The 26,539-nt window shown below is 38.7% G+C and overlaps 1 protein-coding gene across 1 annotated transcript in view; it reads left to right on the forward strand.

Annotated features, from left to right (window-relative positions):
• Window positions 1-26,338, forward strand: part of LOC139711893 (tRNA pseudouridine(38/39) synthase-like) — a 175,543-nt gene extending 149,205 nt beyond the window's left edge. Inside the window, exon 14 of the mRNA XM_071623739.1 lies at window positions 26,027-26,338. Coding sequence (XP_071479840.1) covers window positions 26,027-26,133 — 107 coding nt within the window. The 3' untranslated portion in view covers window positions 26,134-26,338. The remainder of the gene's footprint in view (window positions 1-26,026) is intronic.
• The last annotated feature ends 201 nt before the right edge of the window (window positions 26,339-26,539 follow it).

Here is a 26,539-nt window from a genome sequence, read left to right on the forward strand (position 1 = left end):
CCGAACGAGTTCGAGCAGGGGACTATGAAACGGGCTCCGTACGTGTGTGTGTCCGTGCGTCCGTGCGTCTGTCTGTGTGTGCGTCCGTGTGTGATCAAAATGTTCAATTTGCTACTTCTCTGTCATTTATGAGCCAATTTTGATTCTGTTTGCTTTATATGATAGCACTACATGGGAACTTTGAAACTTCTACACAGAATTTCAGTTGTGACCTTTGACCTTGACCTTTGACCTATATTGTACATTTTGCTACAAAATGCTACTCCTTCGCCATTTCTAACCCGATTTCAATTCCGTTTGCTTTATGTGATGGCACTAGGTGAGGGCTTCCAAACTTCTATACAGAATTTTGACCTTTGACTTCTTTGACCTTTGACCTTGATTTTTGACCTGTATTGTACATTTTGCTACAAAATGCTACTTCCAGCAGGGACATACATATATTACGCACCGCGTAATTTTTACTTTTCCTTGTTTCACACTGAAACTGAAATACAACGTGTATAATAATGGCGCGCCTTTTCTTTCTCACAACGCAACAGGGCGGCGTGTCGTTCTTTTGAAGGTCAAAGACGATCTTCTTCTTCTTCTTCTTCCAGGTAGAGTGCAGCTTCAAGTTTTGAAGATTATCGCACTGTGAAATGCGTGTGAGTGTGTGGACCCTCACACACGTCTACGACAGGATAGCTTTCGTGCAAGTGCGTATATATACGATCGTAGAGGTGCACAAGGCCGCTATCATTCTTCGTGAATGAATGGTTTCAGTAATGCGTCTGCATTCTCGGACGCATTCCGGACGCCTTGTATAGAGGATTTTATAATCCCCATTCTCGGAATACGACGGAATGCCTCTATTCACAAGGCTGAGGGGAGTAACAATAGGGCATTCTCAGAGCAGGCAGAATGCGTGGACCGGGAATGAAGTAGAGAATGCCTGCATGCCGGACGCATTCTGGATTACCAGCGACTGGATGTCCGTCGCCACAGCATACAATTCATCACATTTTATTTTGCTTTCTGCAGAATGTGCGTCATCATGCGTCCCGAGGCGTCCCTCTCTGAATGGCGACTGCTGTTTTTTAATGAATAGAAAGCGCTACTGTACTGGCAAACAAAGAAGAGAAGATTAATCATTATCTTACAATGTCTTAATGAAGTGTAAAGTTACTCTAAATACTACGGATTTGGAAGTAAAACGTGATTCGTTTTCTTCTCTTAAATGCATTCTTTGAGACCTTCAGCAAATTGTGATAGTCCCTTACGTGCTACTAAGTAGGTTATAGCTCGTTATTCCGAAGGTTCGTTATTCCCGAATTTCATTTTGGGATTAACGAATCTCCGGAATAACGCCACAAATGTTCGGATTAAGGAACCTCTAGGTATAGGGAATTTGCGTGTTTCGGATCAACGAACCTTCTGAATTTTGAATTGATTTGATTTGATTTATTTCATTTTCATTTTCATTTTTTTCTTTCATTTCACAAAACATAACACAAAGTAAATCTCAAATTCAATCATAACCATATTATACATTACAAAGTATAACGATCAATGGTAATCAACAAACTTACAAAGATATGCACACATATACTGGAATTACAAAGTTATGTTTGAAGGATAAAAAAAGATGAGAACTGAGGGGTGTGTAGCGTAGAATCATGAGATCACGAGCTAGTTCTTCTAGTCCATGGGCCAGGCCAGATATTGGTACCACCTGAGGTGGCAAAACCTTTTTAGTGTCATTTTGCTTATCGGGCAGAGATATGCTTATCAAGCTATGATAGCATTTCCAAATGAGTAGCTTAGTCATAATAAATGAATTTTTTACCAATTTGGTCTCGTTGTTATATCCCTATACTTCTGAATCGAAACTAACCGCTATTGGACTATTCCATCGATTTAACTTCCAGGCTATTTACACGTTGTTTACTACCAGAATTTCAGTGCGCGCATTCTTTCGTCTGGCCAGCACCTGGGGTCTGGTGCATGCTTCTTTGGAAATTTCCCACAACGGGGGCCGGGGGGCGTGTCGACCGCATACAATCCGTTCGTGTTTTTCCCCTTATTTTTTTCCCTTTGCTGGTAATGAACATTTAGTTTTAACTTAACGAAGGTGAGGTGTATGTATTTTTTCCATCATTCATGGGAAGAGAAGAAGAGTGAAAGAGTGAAAGAGGGAGAAATGAAATCAGACGGGGGACACGTAGCTCAACAAGCTGTCTTTTACACCAGCATCAGTAATTATCATTAACATCACTCAGATCATTTGGCCCTTTTCGTATCAAAATTAAGGAACACGACCACCATCATCACTCGAGATAACACCTAAGCAAACTAATCACAAAGTACCAACAACCTCTCAGACAACAACACAAACACTACAAAATATCACACAGCACACCAAAGAGGCTGGGATCGAACTTCCTTCGAAATACTACACTACAGCAAATTGGAGAAATCGCCGTTACGAAAATGCATGTGCAGTCAACGAGACACCTGAAAGAATTTTTACATACCGGTACTTCGAAACAAAGGGAACGAATAGAGTGACATTAAACGAAAGAAATCGTACCGAACGAGCTATGAGAAACAGCGGAAATAAAACAATGAGTAGGCACTCGCCGAAGTTTTCAGCACCGAACACCACGCGAAAATTATAAAAGTCAACACGTGGCAACTCGCTATGACGAGATCTTTGAGACAGACATATTTTGTTCTCTGTAATCTTTATCAGTAGATAATAAACAATACAAAACAGAAAATGAATTCGTTGGGACCGGAGAAATTAGTTTGTTATATCGGATATTATTTTGTTATATCAGGATATCCTATGCCTATATCGAGTTTCCACGGTACACTGGAAACAAAGTTCGAACGCTTTTTCACATGCACAAAATACATGCAAGAACAATTATCGCAGGAGCAAATGTGTCATCATCCAGTTCATTCCCAAAATTGATTTTTTTTTTTTTCAGTCACGAATTATCTTTAATTGTTGTGAAAATTGTCCCGAAACGGGAGAGTGCCACAGAACTTCTTTAGAGTTCTGTGGAGAGTGCCCCGTCACCTTCTTCTGAGGGAATTGCTAGTAAGCCCGACCAGACGCAGTGCAATTCTATGCAGCGGCAGGGCTGGGTAGTTAGTGGAATGAGTTGCCTCCTAATCCGTCTTTTGTTCGCACGAGGCATGGCGTGGACATTCTGTTTTGAAATAGGCAAGCCTTAATACCATTGTCTTTGATCAAAGTTACTCTGTACAATGCACTTGAAAGTCTGTGGTGTAGGGGTCATTGAGACACCTTCCTTGCAAGACACAGTGCGATGCGTGAAAAAAAAAAGATTAGTGCTTGTTCATTAATTGTCTATGCCACCACGCCAATGCACTGAATACGCATTGTATCACGTTATGTGCACGTATGTAAACGAGGAAAAAACAAAAACAAAACAAAACAAAAAAACGAACGAATGTTGATAGCCAAATAATTTCACAGTTCGTAGGTGAAGTTCCTTCAAACTTTCCAAAGTTATACGTAGTTTTGAGCGTGAAATTGTCAGGATTTTGCTGTCTAACCAGGTAGTGGCTGCATCACATACTCGTAGTGAATTTGTCTGGGCATACGAGGCCTTTCGTATATTTCTGTGAGTAATAAATGCCTTCCTATACAATTTGTAGTTCAGTAAACATTTAAAATACTCAATTAAGCACACAATAATAAACTGTTCGATATTTCTACTAACGGTCAAAAGAAAGGCTATAATTAGAATCATGATCTTTGCGATGACTTTACTCATGAGCTAGTTCTTCGATCGATATTTCCAGGCTATGTACACGCGGTTTATTCCAGTGCGCGCATTCTTTCGTCTGGCACCTTGGGTCTGGCACCTGGTTTTGTGGAAATTTTCCACAAGTAGGGGAGAAGGGTGGGGTGTCAAGTTTCTCGTAATGCCAGAGACTGCATACACAATCTCTTTGCTTCAGTAACTGTTGTGTTTTTCCCCTTTGCTGGCAATGAACATCTAGATTTCACTTTACGAAGGTTGCTAGCACGTGGTTCTTTTTGTTGTGAGGTGTAGGCCCCCCTATGTATTATGTTTTCATCATTCATGGGCCGGAAGGGAAAGAAGTATGTTCAGCAAGCTGTCTTTTACACTCGCATTAGTAATAACTTATCATCACCATCACTCAGATCACTCAGCCTCTTTCTATAAACATTCAGAAACATGACCAACATCATCATCAATCAAAGATTATTCCTCCCGTCTATATTTCTTTTCTGAATTATCCTCCATTGCTCGCTTTAATGATTAACAAAAAATCGTAATGGCGTTACTTTGAAAGTTTGCAATTTCCGAAGTCTCGTTATTCGAAAAAAAAAAGTAAAAGCAACAACAAAATTGTGTTGCTGTTTTGAAGATTCGTCAATTCAAAAACGAAGGAAGGTTTGGTTTTCTAAATGCTGTTAATCCGAAAACAAAACAAATTTTTGACCACGTTATTCGTTTTCAGATTAACGAACCGTATTTCCCATTTTCAGATTAACGAACCTTCGGAATGTCACAAAATTAATGTTCGGATTAACAAACCCTAGTACATTTTCAGATTACTATAGTAACAAACATGGAATTTGCGTTTTTCGGATACGGAAGAACAAACCATCGGAATATAAGTACACCTAGTATCATCATACCTGACTCTTTTTGGAATAATAACCACCACGCATAGAAATTAACAATGTCAAACTGAGAAACTGATTTCTTGCCTCAAAATTTTCCCTGATGCCGTCTATATACAGTCAAACCTGCCTTAGCGGCCACCTCTCTATAGCGGCCACCTGTCTATAGCGGCCACTGAAAAATCCCCCCGAGAGAAAAGCCATGTTAAAGACCCTGTGTATAGCGGCCACCTGTCTAACGCGGCCAGCGGCCACAAATTTTGTTTCCCGCGGTAGATTTTAACCTGTCTATAGCGGCCAAAAACCCGATGGAGCCGTAGCCGAGCTGATAATTCAGGGTGTTTTTCTGCTTTTTAGCCGTGCCAGTCATTTCTGGGCAACATTCAGTGATCGCCACCGTTGCATTCATCACTTATTCAGTCACAACAATGCACTAATTCATGACTGTGCACATGCTACATCTAGTGTACTGTGCAACAATTTCATAAACACCGGCATTGTTCTATGCATGATACACACGTGTGCATACGTACACACATAAATGTACATGTATATACAACGATGATACATGTACATGTAGGCAATGCACACAAAGTTGGATTACCTGTCTATAGCGGCCACCTGTCTATAACGGCCACTTTTTCCGTATCCCTTGGGTGGCCGCTATAGACAGGTTTGACTGTATTTCTTTTCTGAATTACCCTTCCCCCTCCACTGCTCGACTGAAAAACAAACAAACAAAACAAAACATAAAGTTACAGTTTGTTACTTAAAGTTCGTTATTCCGAAGACTAAGATTCGGAAGAACGAACCAACGGAATAAGTACATGACTCTTTCCAGAATACAAACATCACGCAAAAAAAAAAAAATTAACGATATCAAACTGAGATTTTCACTTACTTGTATTTCTTGCCTCATAAAGATTTTCACTCCCTTCTATATTTATTTTCTGAATTACCCCCCCCCCCATCCCCTAATCGACTGAAAAAAAAATAAACATAGTTACAGTCATTCCAAAGGCTCGTAAATCCCAACTGATGAAGGGGGAAAAAAAGTTTCGTTTTTTAAAGAATCGTCGACTCGAAAACGAAACGGGGGTCGATATTCTCAACGTTTTTAAACTCAAAAGATAAATGAATAAATAAATAAATAGATAGATACATAAATAAATAAATAAATAAATAAATAAATAAATTTTCGTGCCGGATTAAGAGTTTTCAGACTAAGGCACCTTCGGAATAATCCCACACACTGTTAGTTAGTTAAAAGTTGATGCCTATTATAGGTGGTCAAAACTTACGTTTGAAATGAGAAAGTGGGAGCATTTGCAGACATTTAAAACATCCGACATTAACGTTTTAGCACTATAAAACGTTATTCATAAAAGTTACTGTTATTCATTTCCGATTGTAAAAGCAATCATGCAACATTTACTAGTATTTTAGCACCTATACGGAGCCGAATATTACCGTTAAACATTTTCAAATGTAAAAGCAAACTACCGACATTCATTTTAGCATCTTTAGGGAGCTGAATGTTATCCTTATTCATTTCCGAACGTGAAAGCAAACATCCGCTATCTATTTTAGCATCTAACTGAGCCGATTGATACCGTTAATCATTTCCAAATGTAAGAGCAACAATCTCATATTATTTTAGCATCGTATACGGAGCAGAATATTACTGGTATTCATATCCAAATTTAAAAGCAAACATCCGACATTTATTTCATTATCATACGGAGCCGAATGTTATTTGCTGCTGTCCACTTCCGAAAGTGAAATGAATCATCTGACAATATTATTTTAGCATTGTACGGAGCCGAATAGTAGGGCCTACTGTTGTTCATTTTTAACGTCAAGGCAGATATCAGACATTTACTTTCCCATCAAACGCAGCTGAATGTTACTGTTATTCATTTCGAAATGTAAAAGCAAATATCCAACATTTATTTTAGCATCGTATGGAGCAGAATGTTACTTCTATTCACTTCCGAACGTAAAAGCAATCATCTGACATTTATTTCAGCATCTTCCGGAGCCGAATGTCATTACTATTTACTTTCGAAAGTAAAAGCAAACATCCGACATTCATTTAATCATAGTACGGAATTGAATATTATTGTTATTCATTTCCGAACGTCAAAGGGATCATTCGACATTTATTTTAGCATCTTCCGGAGCTGAATGTTATTTATATTTACTTTCGAACATTAAAGCAAACATCCGGCATTTATTTCACCATCACACGGAGTTGAATATTATTGGTATTCATTTCCAAACGTCAAAGGGATCATTCAACATTTACTTTAGCATCTTCCAGAGCTGAATGTTATCGCTAATTTACTTTCGAACGTTAAAGTAAACATCCGGCATTTATAGCATCTTCCGGAGCTGAATGTTATTGCTATTTACTTTCAAACATAAAAGCAAACATCAGACAGTTAGTTTATCATCGTACGGAGTTGAATATAATTGTTATTCATTTCCGAACGTCAAAGCAAACATCAAACATCAATTTTAATGAATCAATGTTACTATTATTCATTTCGAAATTTAAAAAGCAGACATCCGACAATTATTTTAGCATCGTGTGGAGCAGAATATAACTGCTATTCGCTTCCGAACGTAAAAGCAATCATGATTGTGATAGTTATTTTAGCATCTTCTGGAGCCGAATGTTGCTATCTACTTTCGAAAGTAAAAGCAAACATGCGGCGTTTATTTTATCATCGTACGGAGTTGAATATTATTGTTAATCATTTCCGAAAGTCAAAGCAAACATTCGACATTCATTTCAGCATCTTCCGGAGCCAAATGTTATCTTTATGCATTTCCGATCGCAAAATCAAATATCTGACATCAATTTTAGCACCGTATGGAGCTGAATCTTACCGTTATTCATTTCCAAAAGTATAAACAAACATCCGACGTTTATTTTAGTATCATACGAATATTACCATTATTCATTTCTAAAATTAAAATGAAACATCTGACATTAATTTTAGCATCTTGCGGAGCCGATTGTTGCCGCTGTTCATTTCCAAAAGTTAGGCAAACATCTGACTTTTTCCTACGGGAGAAATAGGACGACTTCGTAATACACTGTATTCAGTTCTTGAGTCACTTGACAGATGAAAAAAGATCTCACCTCATGCATGCAAAATTTTACATGTATGGAGCTGCCTAATTAAGGCATACATTCGCGTATGAGTGTAGACCTACATGTGTTTTCATAAACCCTCTTCGATCGCTACTTTCAAAGTGTTCCCCGTTCAGTGAGATCACACCCCATAATTACGTTTTCTTTTCACCATCTTATAGCCAAACGAAACGCAAATCAACTCATAACCAATGTTGAGACAAAGGAAAGCGTCGGGACACGTCGCTCATCGTCGGGCTATCACGAGCATCATTTGTAATCAGGAGAGGTGCGTCTGGACACGTCGCTCGCTATTCAATTTGAGCACTGGCCGTGACCATTCAGAAATCTCGCTACATCTCAAGCGCCATGTCCCGAAACGTCGGCACTATTAAAACGAACACTTGCGTGAGCGGAGGTCACGCAACATAGAAATAATCAACAGCTTCTTTTGAGGGTGTCGGCAAGTGTCAGCAAGCGTCGGCAAGCGTCGCGGTATCATCAAAATGATGGTGCGTGATGCTTTGACCGACGCTTAGCGACGGAGTAAAAACATACTGCGACGCACTTCATTGTTCTCGCAATAAGTCTCCGTCGCTGAGTGTCGCTCTCCGTCGCTCGCAGTCCCTAGTTTACCAGGTGCTCCTAAAGTGGTCCATCCCAAGTACATACAACTGGTCAGCTATACAAACAGACCAGCTTGTTGCATACGGGCTATCCAGCTATCTCGTCAGAAGGAAAAATGAAGACAAAATAAGATTAGGTGTGTTATTACCCTCTTTGTAATTGCACCCTGATTAAGCACTTTGGAATAGGATGGCGGCCGTATTTAAGCATATACATATATATATATATACTGGAAGAAATTGGACTGAGGCGGACGTTGCTCTCGATCTTAGTCTCCCTTTTATTTGTCAAGCTTTCGGCCAATCATCTGGCCTTCCTCAGGATCTACCAACAGAATAGTTATTATATGAATAACCTGATGTGTCGTATAATGTGTAATACAATTTCATATATTACCACTCTTCTAAATCATTTCCTTTATATACACACATCAATCATTCAATTCAATACAAATATCCAATCTAACCTCATCTCATCATCAAAATAACATCATATATCCAGAAAAATATATAAATAGATTCTTATATCATAATACTGCCATATAATAGGCATATTTTCTCATAATTCTTAGCATAATAATCACAAACAAAATCATATACATATACAGTGTTCATATGTCTATTTGCATTGCGTATATGTATACATACACATATACACACACACAGACACCCACATACATACGCATATATATACATATTCACATACACACACATATACCCAAGCAAACACACATACACACACAACTCCGGTTGATATGATACTATCTAAATCAACAAATACACCCAACAAGCGAAAAACTCTCCCCTACACAACACACTTTAACCAGCCCGACCACTCAATTGACAATGTAAAGATCACAGGCATCGAAACAATCAGAACAAAATCCCGCCAAGTAATCCTCCATAGAGAATCCTTCTGGATAAAGAAATTGAAAACACTGACCCCCGATGGCATTAACGTTGACCAATGAACCCCACATAGCCCTTATCCCGAACCCCCTCACTCTAACTTCAGACTCTCAGTAGAACACCCGTAGCAGAAAACTCGGCCATGACCAGACAGGACACAATATAGCCCAACATACAGGTAAAACACCCTACTCATTTTCAGGTTAGATATATTGTGATTATTGAGATTTCATTTGTATGTATCGATATATTGTATGATCATAAGATGCATACGTATAATGTTGAGCGTAATGAGTTCATGTGACTTGATATGAATGAAATGTATAATGGTATATAATGATGAATTTGGGGAAATGTATGAATTTGCGATTTTTGACATGATTATTTCTGACTGTTTATTTATTTGTAACATAATAGATATTATGATTGAATATTATTATGAAATTTTGTTGATATTTATTGTATGGTCGTACGATACATGATTACTGTTGAGCGTCACGAGGTGATCTGATTGGATATGAATGATATGCAAAATAGTGTATGATGGATTTGTGAATATGATTTTGTGATGCTCTGATATGATTATGTTTGATTATATACATAAAATAAGAGGTATTATGATTGAATGTTAATTATTGTATTTTTTGAACAGAATATGCGCACACGGTGATGCAGGACATCATGCCAATAATGATACACGTCCTACGCAGGTAATTTATAGAATGTTGTTGTTGTTTATACAATCTGATTTAAGAGTTGATATATTTTTGGCAGTGGTTAAGGTTATTATATTTCGGTAATATAAGAAATATATATGATATGTTGATTTAGATACTATCATATCAACCGGAGTTGTGTGTATATGTGTGTTTGCTTGGGTATATGTGTGTGTATGTGAATATGTATATATGTGCGTATGTATGTTGGTGTCTGTGTGTGTGTATATGTGTATGTATACATATACGCAATGCAAATAGACATATGAACACTGTATATGTATATGATTTTGTTTGTGATTATTATGCTAAGAATTATGAGAAAATATGATTATTATATGGCAGTATTATGATATAAGAATCTATTTATATATTTTTCTGGATATATGATGTTATTCTGATGATGAGATGAGGTTAGATTGGATATTTGTATTGAATTGAATGATTGATGTGTGTATATAAAGGAAATGATTTAGAAGAGTGGTAATATATGAAATTGTATTACACATTATACGACACATCAGGTTATTCATATAATAACTATTCTGTTGGTAGATCCTGAGGAAGGCCAGATGATTGGCCGTAAGCTTGACAAATAAAAGGGAGACTAAGATCGAGAGCAACGTCCGCCTCAGTCCAATTTCTTCCAGTATATATACTTGTAACCAGCAATGAGGCACCGCACACGTTTGGGACCCAGGGAACTATCTCTCGCACTATATATATATATATATATATATATATATGTATATAATTATATATTCTTGTATATTGAAACAAAGAAAGGGAAAACTGACCAGAAACAAATGATAAATAGTGAAAACATTGAGCAAAGAAAATGAGAAAAGAAAACGAAACCGATGGAAACCCATTTTCTGTGCTCAAAGTTTTTGCTATATCGTATATGGGTGAGAATTTTGAACGATGTACAATTGCCAATTTTCGCACTTTATGACACTCTTTCCCTTAGAACACACCAGGATGATCTAAGAAACCAGATTCTTTCATGTCATCTCAAAGCCTGATGAATTTCCTTTCAGGAAATGTATGGTTTGGTTGACTTTTGCATTCGACAAGGACTTAAAGCGTAAAAATACGGTAAAAACGCTATTTTCACAATAATTGTTGTTTTTCAAAACAATGATGTGCCTTTTTTATGGTACGTGGCATCTAATATCTGACAGTGTTCTGGATCTGACATATCATGGATATGTACCAACAAATTATAAGAAGCCTATGAGCACCTATGAAATTACAGAGAACATTTGAAATATCAAGGCCCTAAATAGACGTACGTCCGTGATGGTTTTATTTCTATCGCAGCTGCAAATTCTACTTTGTTGTCCCAACTGTAATGTGTACGAAAATTTAGTGTTCCACCTAATGTACATATCCTGCAAAAATTGTAAGTCTGCTGGCTGTACATGGAACGTAACATTCTTTTACACAAGATTATACTCAGTTTTCGTCACGGACGTGCGTCCGCTATTTACTAATAAAGATCGTAGCCCATTAATCGTTAGTGGCGATAATGTTATGAGTCGTAATCAACTAAGATCTAGCCACAAGATAATACAGTCAAACCTGTCTATAGCGGCCACCCAAGGGAGACGGAAAATTATAGACAGGTGGCCGCTATAGACAGGTAATCCAACTGTGTGTGCATTGCTTACATGTACATGTATCATCATTGTATCCTTACATGTACATGTGTGTGTGTGCGTATGCATACACCGTGTAGTGTGTTTCATGCATTGAACCATGCCGGTGTATATGAAATTGTTGCACAGTAGCATGTTTATTGTCGTGAAGAATCGTGCATTATTATGACTGAATGAGGGATTAATGCAGCGGTGGCGATCACTGAACGTTGCCCGCACGGCTACCGAACAGAAAAACACGCTGAATTATCGGCTTGGCTACGGCTCCATTGGGTTTTGGGCCGCTATAGACAGGTTAATGTCTCCCGCGGGAAACAAACTTTGTGGCCGCTGGCCGCGTTAGAGAGGTGGCCGCTATACACAGGGTCTTTAACAGGGTTTTTCTCTCGGGGGGATTTTGCAGTGGCCGCTACAGACAGGTGGCCGCTATAGACAGGTGGCCGCTAAGGCAGGTTTGACTGTATGTATGTTTTGAGTTTCTGTCCATCCCTTGTCAAATGCAAACCGAAATTACATTTTAAGACGAACCTCCGAGAAAAAAAGAACGTCCGTGATGATTAAAACGTTATCGAGTGGGGCACCATCTTGCTTTGATGGCGAAGGTACATTTTACCTTTGGCTCTCTAGCCCAGGAGCTGCATGTCATGTTTGGAGCGGACTGGGGCTCGCCTGTAGTTTTTGGACCATAGGATTCACCGAAAATCAAGCAAATAATTAATATTTTCTCTAAAAATTCACCTCCGAATCCCTCTCTGAGCAATATATATGTAGAAAGGGTGTCAAATTTCTTATAATTTGCATTGACAGTACCTTTTCAGATTTTTGAAAGAGTTAGGAAGGCTATGTACTCTCTGTCGATTAGTCACCCGTCCTGGAACATGACCCTAGTAGTAGAACGAACGTCCGTGACAATTTCAGCGAACGTCCATGACGTATGCAATCTGACCGATAAAGATAACTTGTCTCGAAAGTATCATTTAGTCTTTAAAACTTTTAGTTCCTATAGCGACAAATAAAGTTTTACAAAGTAAACAATGAGCTTAGAGCAGTAATTTCAGAATTTTTAAGGCGGTATGTGATCATGATGAACAAACAGCTCAAAATTTACTCGCAATTTTACGCTTGTTTCCCCTATAATTATATAAAAACAGCTAAACACTGAAAACCAAGTTATGGGAAAATTGAATTTTGCGTGATCTGTAATTTCTGTGCATTTAAATTTCTTTCTGATGAGGTTTTGGAGACAATTCGCACTGTTTTAGGTTCGGAAAGTTTCGCTCACGGACGTTCGGTCCGAGAAAGGAAATTTCTGATAATTACAAATATATCGTTGTACATTAAGTTAATGCTATTTGAAAATATTACCAAATCACTGAGTCACTCATACCCAAAAGTGAATAACTTTCAACATTCAATTTATCTGTAATAACAAAAGGAAAACATTTTGCTTACGGATGTTCGTTGGTAGAATAAGTCCATGGATTACATGGTAGGAGATAGAGGAACAGTGCCACTTTTTAGTGACAGATGCTCGCCGTGTATATCTTTTGAGTAAGGTAGCTGCCATCTCAAACAGAACACACCCGCTTTTGGTCTCCACGGACGTTCGCTGTAATTGTCATAATATTTTATGCCTTAATACATTCTTATTTTTCTCTTCGCAATGATTTTTCTCTCATACCCTAAGTAGCCTGAACATGCTGCGGCCAAACAGAAAAAACGAAACAAAACAAATCCGAAAAGTTCTCCGCAGTTACATTCAGAATATATTGAAACAAAAAGGAGGAAATGACGGAAGAAGTCTGTAATGGGCATGTGTCGAGAAGAAACGTAAAAGTTTCAAAAGGACGTGGAAGCAGTTGAATGAAAATGAGAAGAAACAGAGAAGGGATCGAGCTCCAACACACAGAGAAAAGAATTGCCAGTGCAGTCCCGTTATACCCAATTCCTCTGGAGGAGCATTTTTTGTTTGTTTATTTTTTATTCATTGAAATGTCGTCATAAGCGAACAAAAATAATACAGCTTAAAATTATTGTCTGATGAAACACGCAAATCCTCCGTTTATCATGACATGATGTTTTTTACACTCATCAATGAAAAGCAATGTTAATTTGCATTTCCGCCCCAGATGTTTTTTTCTTATTTCACATTTAAGAGACAGAGAGATCGTCAAGTTGTTTGTGCTTTTGTGCTTACTTTGAAAGCACATGTTAAAAAAGTGATGATTTAGTGATAGGTTTAAGGTCGCATTTTGATACGCTAGCTCTTCCAAAGATTTGTTACTCTGAATGTCTAAAGGTTTGTTATTCCGAAAATGAAATAAAAGGTTCGTACTTAATTCTGGAGGTTTCATATTAAAAATGCTCTTATTCCGAAAATGAAATATTAAGGTTCACTACTCTTTAGGTCCGTTCTTCTAAAAGTGGAATGGGCCTGATTTTAGTTTAGGTGAAAATGATTATTATGATGTTTTGAAATCTCTAGGATTTGGTTGTTAATTTGTTTCTCCACATTTGGATAAACAAACCTGATTTTTCATGTTCCAATTAACAAACCTTCGGCGATTCCTATCATTTACCGAATAAAAAAGCTTCATGATTACTTGAACCTTAAAGGGTGTGTACAGTTCTGGTCGAGGTGAAGATTTAGCTTTTACCGATTCGTGAGATATTCAGAAACCACTCTATGAGATGTCAAAGAGCATGCAGTTCTAAGGGGTATCAAAAGTTTATTCGATGAAAATCGGTTTTGAAATGGCTGAGATATCCAAAAACAAGGTGAGACAAAGAGATACTAATAAAGTTGGGGCATGTCGCCTTTTATTGTTAGCACTTTTTTGGAAATCTCAGCCATTTGAAAACCAATTTTCATCAAATAAACGTTGAATCCTTTTTAAAATTACATGCTCTTTCATATTTCATAAGAGGCTTTTCATTATCTCACTTATGAATGTTCAAAACATGAATCCCTACCTCAACCAGTACTGTACAGTCTCTTTAATCAATTTTCGGATTGACAAACCGTATAAATAGCGAGCCTCCGAAATGACCTGCTACAAAATGTATGTTATAACGAACCACATTGTATGATATCGAAGTCGCAAACATTCATCCAAGTTATATGGACTTATTGTGTCATGTTATGACGAAACTTCTGAGTATCGAACCTTATATCATTTCTGATTAACATAATAACACAAATTCTCCTCAGTAACAGTGTGTAACACACAGGAGCAAACGCAGAGGGATTTCTTCCTATACACATTGAAACATATTCGTTTGCCCTCCCCAACTAAACTTCGTATTTCGATAACGGAGCACATTTCTTATGTTTTTCTATGTCAATTCTTTGTCATATTTAGCTGTGGCCATGTTCGTTGTAAGCAAATTTTGCATTGTAAACTTTAGATAACAAATTTAGGACCTGAATCTTTACTTCGTGATTACGAAATTTTGATAAATATATTCGTTCTCAAGGATGCACTACGTCACTGACATTAAACGTATGTTTGTACATTCATTTACGAGAGAAGGAAAATAGTGTTTTCTTTGATTCCTCAGCATGGAAAGATAAACAAGCTTTTATAATGGAGAACTGGTAATAATTATTTAGGATTTTGCAGAGAAGTTTGTTTTCGACATGAAATCGCTGTTTGTTGTGAATAGAATGCGTTTCCAACTCAAGAGAACTGCATTTTTCAATATCTTATTTGTTCCGAACGTCCTTGAGCTATATGCGAACCTCCGTGATGAAAACTATGTTATTTTTGTTGGGTGATAGAGACTGCCTAGATCAGATACATCTTAGAAAAATATCTAATTATTTGGGAGTAAGGATTAAAGGATGGGATAGTGAAATAAGAGGTCGAAATATTGAGTTTCTGTAAAATGCGCGTAAATTGGAGAAAGTGTTTAGTGGAAGAATAATATTTCAACAGAAATGACGAATTTGGTTAAATCATCAGTTGTCTACCATTACGTACAGGTTTAGAGTGCAAGCTTAATATTCTGCCAACACATACATATATCCCTTAAGATATTTTGTTACTATTTTGAACTGAATCAGATGGTTGAATGCTATGTTAAATGGTATTCAATTATGTATGTGCAGTACTATTCCTCATGGACGTTCGCTGCTGTGGACATGATAAACTTCCGCGGTGAATAAAAACTTGTTCCTCTGGGAAAATCATAGGGAAGTATAGTTGGGTTCATATTAAAGCTTGAATTATACTCTTTCAGGTAAGATAAATGATTTGGAGAATTTCCTACTTTTTAAATCTTGCGTTGTTTTGGCTCAATTGTACATCGTTCAAAATTCTGACCCATATATATATTAAATGTAATTTTTAATTTCTTTGTCATAATCATTATTGATATGTAGGGGGATGGAACCGCTCTTGGCCCTAATTGACCATTGAAGAAGTATGGAAGAGATGACAAATGGAACAAAATAGGGGTACCAGTAAATTACTGTTGAATGCTCACAGATGCCATTTCGAAAAATGCCCGAAATGCCTGATTTGACCCTTATTTGACCTTAAAAGTAACCTTGAGAGGTAATAGTGACCTTGAATTACAGAAATGATATTAAGAATCACATTCTCTAACCCTGTAAACCCTTTCACATGGGATTCATTACTTTGATCAACCTTTTTCAATTTGTAATACTGCAGTTGCCCTTTAACCCAGATGGTGGCCATATTGGATTTCACCAATATGGCAGCCCCAATAGTTTTTAGTCTCGGCGCCCATCAAAAATCGAAAGAGTATGGTACAAGCAACCTATGAGCCAAATTTGGTGCTTTTGGAAGAATCTGAACCAAACAACCCATTTTGAGCCCTTAGGCCCCTAACTATACACCTTTATAACCCTAAATGTAATACATTTTAACGCTAAATGTAATATCCTGAAACAACCCTAAATGTAATAACCGGAGACAACCATGAATGTAATACATGTCAACTCTAAATGTAATAACAACCCTAAATGTAATAACCTTTAACCCTAAATGTAATATCGACCATAAATGTAATACATTTTAACGCTAAATGTAATAACGACCCTAAATGTAATACACCTTAACCCTAAATGTAATACATGTCAACCCTTAGTGTAATATCAACCCTAAATGTAATACTTTTTAACCCTAAATGTAATATTGACCCTAAAGGTAATACATCTTAACGCTGAATGTAATAACAACCCTAAATGTAATACAATTTAACGCGAAATGTAATAACCATCCTAAATGTTATTCATGTCAACCCTAATAAATGTGATACATTTTAATGCTAAATGTAATTACGAAGCTAAATTTAATACACCTTAACCCTTTTAAACTGTAATAACACCCCCTAAATGTATTACATTTTAACGCTAAGTGTAATAATCGAGGGAACCCAAACTATAATAACCGGAGACAACCTTATTAAAATGTAAAACCTTATTAAAATGTGTCTACCCTAAATGTAATACTTTTTGACCCTTCAATTTAATATCCACCCCTTTTCTGTATGAGACTGTAGGATTTTGAATGATTTATATTAAAGGAGCTTTAGTGGTCGTCAGTCTTATCATGCAATAGGCAATGACACGAGCGTATTGAATTTACTCTACGTTTCGTTTTCTCGTACAGCTTTTTCGGCCTTCCAAATTGCAGCATAACATGTTTCCATTGCTTCACGTTCTGCAATTGATATCATTATCGAGTCAACAGTTCAGACTTCGCTCAAAGTGAGTTTGCGTTACTCATACATTCATATAACATAGGGAAGTCAACGATACAAATGGTGACTTAAAGATGACTAAGAAGACATCTATTTCCTTTTGCTTTACGATGTGTTACATTTAGGGTTGATATTACATTTAGCATTGAGATGTATTACATTTAGGGTTGATATTACATTTAGGGTTGAAGTGGTTTACATTTAGGGTAATGTTATTACATTAGGTGTATTACATATAGGGTCGTTATTACCTCTGCCAAGGGAGGAGGTTATGTTTTCGTTACCGTTGGTTTGTTTGTTTGTTTGTTCGTCCCTGTGCAAAATAACTCAAAAAGTAGTTAACGGATTGGAATGAAACTTGCAGGAAAGGTTGAGAATGACACAAGTAACAAATGATTAACTTTTGGTGTGATTCCAGAATTTTGGGGGAATTTATGAAGGATTTTTGATATTTTGGCAGGTAGGTTCAATGAACTTGGGAGTTCAGGCTGCGCGTATTTGAGGTTTGCATGCACGCACTAAAGTGCGTGCTCTAGTTTCTGCCAAAGTTGTTTCTGCTAGGGCAAGGTGCGCCGTGCAGCTGAGGGTTTATGACGTAACAAAGGCTTCCATATTGGGAAATCGGGCGACTTTCAGCACACAATGTAGTAGAAGTACGTATGGGTGGAAATCACTGATATATCAATGGAAGAACAAGATCAGTGGTGGAAATGAGCTGCATGCTTGGCTGAGGTCTGCGCTCTCAGAGTGCTTTTGTAGTTACATTTAGCGTTAAGATGTATTACATTCAGGATTAAAAAAATTACATTTAGTGCTGTTATTACATTTAGGGTTGACATGTATTACATTTAGGGTTGTCTCTGGTCATTACATTTAGGGTTAAAATGTTGTTTCAGGTTATTACATTTAGCGTAAAAATGTATTACATTTAGGGTTGTTATTACATTTAGGGTTAAGGTGTATTACATTTAGCGTCGTTATTACATTTAGGGTTGACATGTATTACATTTAGGGTAGTTATTACATTTAGGGTTAAGATGTATTGCATTTAGGGTTAAAGAGTATTACATTTAGGGTCGATTTTACATTAAGGGTTGACATGTATTACATTTAGGGTTGTTATTACATTTAGGGTTGGCACGTGCTGCGTGTATTACATTTAAGGTTGTCTCCGGTTATTATATTTAGGGTTAAAATGTATTACATTTAGGGTTGACTCGATTATTACATTTAACGTTAAAACGTATTACATTTGATAGGGTTGTTATTACATTTAGGGTTAAGGTGTATTACATTTAGGGGTTATACAGCGTTGGTGTCAATTCGCGAAATCAACATCTCGCGAAAATGTCTGTCACCTTCTAATTTGCGATAACATCTGTATGCGAAAATAACAGCTTATACAGTATATTGTGTAGATACCCATTGTAATATTGAAACCAAACTGACAACATGTTTATTCAAAGAAATTATTGATTTATCTGAATAAATATGCAGTACTTGCTGCTATTAGGAATCCCAACCATCACTGGCTATTGAGTTTAGGCTCAGAAGGGTAATGAATATGATGCCTGTCTAGCAATGAGGAATTGTTGGTGTGAGTCCAACCTGAGTTTTTTTTTTTTTATACCCTTGAAGTGTATGCGGGGGTATATAGGAATCAGCATGTGGTCGGTTGGGCGGTCAGGCGGTCCGTTGCAAATCTTGCATCGCGAACTTCTACAGTTTTGAAGCAATTTTGATGAAACTTGGGGTACATGATGACATTGAGGTGTAGATATGCAATACATGTTTTTTGTGTTTATCAGAGAAAGCATTGCCATGGTAACCAAAATTTTTCCAAATCTTGTGGAGTGAACTACTTCCACAGTATTTAAGCAATTCATTTCAAATTTGGTATGTGTAATGGTCTATAGGTGTAGTAATGCAAGACACACTTTGTGTTTGCACCCGACAAGGCGTTGCCGTAGTAACAGCATATTTTCTTGAAAATTTTGTTGAGTGAACTTCTTCCACAATTTTGAAGCAGTTAAACTCAAATTTGGTGTACATAATGACATTGAGGTATAGATGTGCAAGACATGTTTTTAATGTTTGTCAGAAAAAGCATTGCCATGGTAACCACAAAATTTTCCTGAAAGCTTGTGGAGCGTCTTCCACAGTGTTTAAGTAATTTATTTCAAGAATTTATGCAAGACACTCTTTGTGTTTGTATCTGACAAGGTGTTGCCATGGAAACTACACATTTTTTCTTGAAAATCTTGTGGAGTGAACTACTTCCACAATTGTGAAGCAGTCAAACTGACTAGGTACTCACAGGGTACTACACACAAGCACACATAACCTTTTATCAAACCCTGGTTCAATTCTTTTTCATAGGAATCTGGATTGCGGGAGGGGGGTATTAATCACCTTTAGTGATATTTCTACTTGTCATGGCTGCTACGTATTGAAACACTCATAAGAGCAATTTGTCAATCAGTAGTGACAGTTTGGGAAATATACAAGATGTTAAGACAAGATCCCAAGTTAAAGAATGACTACCTTGGTACGGTACTACATATCCCACCACACTGGGGTAAATTGATTGGCCTAAGTATAAAAAGGTAAAGGTGAATTTATAAACAATTTTTATTCGTCAACATTTTACTCTGAATCTAGAAGTAAAGACAGGTTCATTTGTTATGTAAACATTTAGATGGGAAACAGATAGAAAAGTGCTTGAAAATATTCTATATGTCTATATCCAAATCGGCCATGCTCATGGATTGAATATTTCTGTAAAATAAAACATAGCACTTTACTCTCCAAGAATAGTGTCACAGGGAATGTTTCTCTGAATGTGGGGAACATAAAGTCTTCCCTGTGACTGAGATCTTTCCTGTAGTAATGGCTGACAATCTCCAAAATGCAGCAGATTGCTAACAGACTGTCACCTGTTCAACTTGTTTGACTTGTGTAATCAGTGTTCCTTGAAATAAGCCTTTCCACCAAGTCATACAATATGATAATGACTTTAATATACTGCTTTCACAGGTATAGTGATGATTACAAGTAATTATGTGAGTACAAAATTAGTAGATTTCCAATTCTTGAACTCAATCCAGAGTTAAGCTGTTGTGCTTTGTGCTGCCCCCCTTGTTGTGTTCTCTGTTGACAATGCCCTGCCTGGAGTAGCAGGTCATCCCTCTTATGATTGTTGGAGTCCCAACTTTCGTCCTGGTTGGAACCTCAAACTGTGCTCTGCCTTGGAACCCCAGACACCAACAGTTGTTGGTATTTCAACTCAAATCCTCCTGGCGAGTGATTGTCTTTTGGATGAACTGGCTGTCAGAGCTGAAATGCAACAAATTCCTGAATTAAGATTATTCCAACACTCTCCTACACTCAACTTTCCTATTTGGAGTGACATAGGTTGATCCTGAGTGTTCAGCAATACAACTGTAGTATGTAGCATCTGAAGTTTACTTCTGAAAACCTCATATTTGTATATTTCTCCTGCCATAGGCTGCAACATTAAATAGGTCAGATGAGGTGACTTTCTGAAAAAAAAATTTTCAAAAAATTCTGCCCCCATTTCGGTATTAGCTGGACTTGTGTTTTCCATGTGTCAAGAACTATGTTAACATTTTCCTTTGCACTGGTCAACCCTTTGCTTAATGTCATTGCTTCCTGTCCACAGAAACCGGAACTTTTCTGAAATTGGCATGTCTTGCCTCAACTGTAAGCTTGTACTGAATTACTCCTTAGTGATGTCCACATTCCATGAGGCATACCATAAGAGATGCCCTTTCTCATATTTTGATGTCACAGAGGGTCTACTCATTGTAGAAACAATGGGTAGCAAAAATCCTGTGATCTCATTGGTCGAGAGCTGTGTGTTGATTTGTATTGGCCACATGCAGCTTTACAGAGGACAACCACTGTGAACATTATCTACATTCAATACAACTGGCTGCCCGTCTCTCAAAGTATGTTATTATCTTACCAGTTATGCCCGATTCCGAGAGCATATAAACAAACAGAAACCACAACAAAAACAATCACTCACCGCATGCATCGCTACGCACACTGGCGGCATGCACCACTGACACTTCGCTCACACTCCGAGATGTCAAGACGTGTCTTTGGCTCTCTCATCCCGCGTGATACTTCAAGCATTGAATTAACCCTTTCTTAAAGCACCACTCACCTGGCTCGGCTGGTCTCTGTAACAGGCACAGTGCACAGCTGTTGCGTGGACTCCCCTTTAGGCTGGGTTCATATAATATTAGGAGTATACTATTCGGGTATACGGTGCACGTTTTTGAGGGCATGCGAATAGCTTGAATCGAACAATAGGATGAAAAAAATGCCGTATAGCTGCATATAGTATAGTATAGTGGGAATCGTGTTTGTTCGATTTTCGTGCACGGGTGTGGCAGTTTGAAATGATTGAAGATGCAGGGTCAGAATGGCTCAACTAACCCGCGCTGCGGGTTAGTTTAGCCATCATGTTGTTGTGTATAGTTGAGCCATATCTAAAGTGCTTGTATAGTATTGGTCGAGGTGAAAATTCAGCTTTCTTAACTTATTGCAAGATATTCAGAAACCACTTTATAAAATGTTAAGAAGTCTCCAATTCTAAGAGGAATTCAAAGTTTATTTGATGAAAATCGATTTTCAACTGGCTGAGATATCCAAAAACAAAGTAAAACAAAGCGATCCTAATATAAAAAGTGGGTCCCACCTTTTATTAGGATTGCTTTGTTTTGGATATCTTAGCCATATCATGCAGGAGTACGTACCGGTAGAGCCAGAGCCCCGTTTCATAAAACTTGTTAGCAGTGACAACTACCGCATTTCTATGACAAATTTGCTCTCAGCCAATCGCATGCAAGGATTTCATTATATAGCATGTAACAACTATCACAACTTGTCACCGGAAACAAGTTTTATGAAACTGGGCCCAGATCTTCTTTGTCTGAAGTATCCATTTTGACGACGCCAAAAGTAGGACACGCGTGCCACCTTATGTGACCCGCCATGCCTGTATAGAGTATAGCGAATACCGTATACCGTATACTTCTATGTGAACCCAGCCTTACAGGCCCACAGCATTTTTCAGGGCAATTCACACCTTGCCTGAAGGATGAGATTGCGGTGCCCAGCAGGCTCGTGAGCTAACCTTCCAGCCTTCTGGGCCCAACCACGACAGGCTGCGCTGCCACTGCCCCCTGTCACTCCACCCCTGAGGAGCGACCAATCCTATGTGGACTTCTGCCAGTGCATGGGATGCAGCCATGACCAAGCGCACCCCTGCGTGCTCTCTGCCCCTAGGGCTAGAGCAGCTTTTGAAGATGCAGCCCAAGCATGGGGAGTTCCAGGGGAGGGTGGATGCAGGCTCTTAGCCTTTGCCTCCGCCTGGCACAACATCGTGGATGACGCCTTCATTCTCTCATTTGTTAGAACAGGCTGTCTGGTAGAGCTTTTACAGCCGCTCCCCGGACACGGTCTGCTTCCATCGACCCCCCCCCCCCCCATCCCTCGGGCAGCAGGCAATAGCACAGATCTCCTCCCTGCTGTCCAAGGGGGCGATAGAGGAAATTGCAGACCACAGGTGATTGTGCATATCACCCGTCTATCTCGTCCCCAAGCGCTTGGGCAATTACCATATGATTCTAAACCTCAAGCGACTCAGCGAGTATGTACACACCACATCCTTTTGCATGGAAACCCTCTCATCCATTCTCCTCCTGCTCCACCCAAGGGATTAAACAGTTTTCATGGACCTGAAGGATGCATACCTTCATGTACTGATAGTGCATCCCTCCAGGAACTTCCTCAGTTTTTTCCTTTGCTGGAAAAACGTATCGCTACCGCTCCCTGCCTATGGTCTGAATTAAGCCGGCCCTTCAGCTCTTCAAGGGGATATCCACATGCATGATGGGCTACCTCCAACTCCAAGGCCTGCATGTTTACTGCTACATAGACAATTGGTTATGGGTGACACTAAGTCCCCAGACCGCGTCGCCCAGCATCTCAGCTTCCTTCTGTCCACTGTGGAGAAGCTAGGACTGATCACAAACTGGGGAAAGTCAGACTTGACTCCCACACAATACCCCACCTTTCTTGGTGCAATTATCGATATCCCCAGAGGGATTGCCAGGCCAACATGCCCTGCTGCAGAAGTGGAGTGCACCAGCCTTCCTCTCTCAGGGCAAGCCATGGTCACGCTCACATCGGACGCCTTGTCACTGGGTTAGGGTGGTCACTGCCAAGGGAGAACCGCCAGCGGTGCTTGGCCCTGCTCGACTGTCTCTCTGCACATCAACATCTGTGAAATGCGGGCAGTGCTCTTATCCATGAAATTTTTCCACTAGGAGGTGTCGGGCAGCACTGTGCTTTTGCACACAGACAATACCACAGTTGCGGCCTTCATCAACAGGCAGAGGGGCACATGCTCTGCCCAGCTGAATGCTTTCACTGCTCAGCTGTGGCACTGGTGCCTCAGTCAGGGTGTCACACCAGTAGCATCTTACATCCCAGTGGTGGACAACTTGATTGTGGACTTCCTATCCCGAGGGCGACATTTCCACTGAGAGCGGACCCTCAACAAGGAGGTGATGTACCTGCTGGCCCACTCCCTAGGTCCCCTCAAGCACCTGCCCCAGTACTGTTCCCGGGTGCACGGCACAGTCCCCTGGACAGGCCTTCGCGCCCATGCCTTTCTACCAAAACTGCTAATACCACAAGTTCTGCAAAAAAGATCAACCAGGACTGAGCCTTCTCCTCCTAATAGCACCTTACTGGCCCAGGAGACTGTGGCTCCCAGAGCCCCTGAGCCTGCTCGCTGGATGCCCATGAGCCCTCCAGAGCAGGCCAGATCTCTTGTCACAGCCCTGTTCAAATGAGCTTTACCCCACCTGAGTCGTTATACCTAACTGCGTGGCCGATGTCAGGGAAGCCAACTCGCAGTCTGGTCTCTTCCACCACGCTGCCTCTTTAGTCACAAGCTCCCACAGGGAGTAGACAATGCTTACGAAGGAAACGGTTCTTTTGTCAGTGATGATGCACAATTACACAATCGTCATTGTCCAAACGCCTGAATGTACTCATTAAGATGTACATAATCAGGTGGCGGCGGTGATGATGGGATCAAAGCAAGACCTCTGTTCATAGTCCATGCGTGTGGTAGGTCCATGGTAGTACATGTGTACACTAAGTTTCAAGAAAATACCGTCAGGCATTGCATGGATATGGGCGAAATATGAGCATTTGACTTTAACCTTTTGACCTTTGACCTTGAGCTTGTGCACCTAAAAGTTGATAGGCACAAATTTGCCCACTCATACATGTACATGCCAAGTTTCATTAGGATACCTCAAACCGTTTTTTAGGTATGCTGTCCACAAAATTGATTACGGACGGAAGGACAGACGTATGGACAACCTGAAAACATAATGCCTCCAGCACCACTTCGTGGCGGAGGCATAAAAAGTTAGTTAAATTCGCCCGCGGAAATCATCACACTTTACCAGTGCTTCCTCTCTGGAAAATTGCATATCGGTCCCAACTTGTGCCTTTCTCTTTCTCTCTCTGCATCTCCAATTTGACGATTGTATAATTTAACAGGACAAATATTGGGAAGAGTACAAGTGTTCGCAAGAAAGTACTCTAACACACTGATTGGAGCAAAGATTTCTCTCATTAAGTTGCCAATTGACTTCCTGGAAATGAAGCTGAAAGAAGCTCATACATTTTACTGCTGTGTGTGCCTGCATGTGAAAAGAAAACATCATGAAGACAAGTAGCAAGTAGTGCAAGTTTCCATGAGTGAATTGTATTCATGATTTTCTTCAGACACATCGCTCCTTAGCTGACTCAAATATAGAACCTATAAATCATTCCACTGCAACTGCATGCAGTGCTGAAAACAAAATGTAGTCATCATTACCTTTGAAATCAATAATCATGTATTTCGCAAATAAATTGTATTAAATATAGCAATTTCCCTGTATCTCAAATGCAAGAAAAACATGCAAAATACAGCTCAGATAGCGCCAGAGAGCATCTAGAACCCCAGAGCTGGACCCCAGTGGCAAGGACAAGGGCTCCACACACATAAATTTTCGTAATATACTCACATTTGGAGCTTACAAGATACTCAAATTTCAAATTGTGGACCACCCTGAAGTCTATTAAGTCATTTCAGCTGCAGCAAAAAGTCAATTATCTTGTAATAACTTTTTTCTGGGTTTAAAATTCTATTTCTAACGTTGGGCTGATTCAGAGATTACTTTGAATGGTTATGCACAACAATATAGACATTTCTGAGCATTTGATTGCACGCTAGGGATGCAACAAGCAACAGTTTTAACATGTGAATCCGTATTTTTCTTTCTTTCAAATTCTGTTACAAGTATGCTTTGATGTACATGTATTGGTATTTCCGATAGCCACATAGAGTTTCTTTCAATATTTCAGAACATTTTAGGTATTTTTTTCATGATTGACCTTAATTCATTATTTTGCTACCTGTTCCCCTTACTCTATGCTATTTTGTTTTTGTTGTTTATCTATCTTTCCAGAGAGTCTGCAGAACAGGATTGAACACTTTGCAAAACGCCGGAAACTAGATCATTCCATTCACGAGGAGTCAACACAATGTAATCTAGAAATCAACAAAGTGGATTAATGACAAGTTACTCAGCATATTCTATCAAAGTGTCTAAATGGTAAACCATCACAAGTGTATTCTGTACAAATTGTATATCAGGCCATTTCATAAGACAGCCAAATGTGTATCAGATTTGAAATATGGTAAAATGGATGCTTGTTCGAAATATACCTTGTTATGATGTTATCCCAACGTTATACTATGTGTTACAAAAAAAAAAACATTTCCCACTTTTGATCCTTAATAGTTCAAAAAGTATATATCAGATAACACTGACATTGATATGAGCAGTAGCTGAATAGTGTACAATTTTGTTGGAGGTAATTTAAGAATGATAGCAAAAATCAGTTTCATCAAATTCAAGATTTATTTTTAATTTGGTTTCAGATTTTGCTCTGTTTTCATCCCTCTGTGCAAAATTGTA

This window comes from Diadema antillarum, unplaced genomic scaffold, assembly GCF_040938485.1.
Source record: "Diadema antillarum isolate AM-2024a unplaced genomic scaffold, OU_Dant_1.0 seq00001726_RagTag, whole genome shotgun sequence".
Classification (NCBI taxonomy): domain Eukaryota; kingdom Metazoa; phylum Echinodermata; class Echinoidea; order Diadematoida; family Diadematidae; genus Diadema; species Diadema antillarum.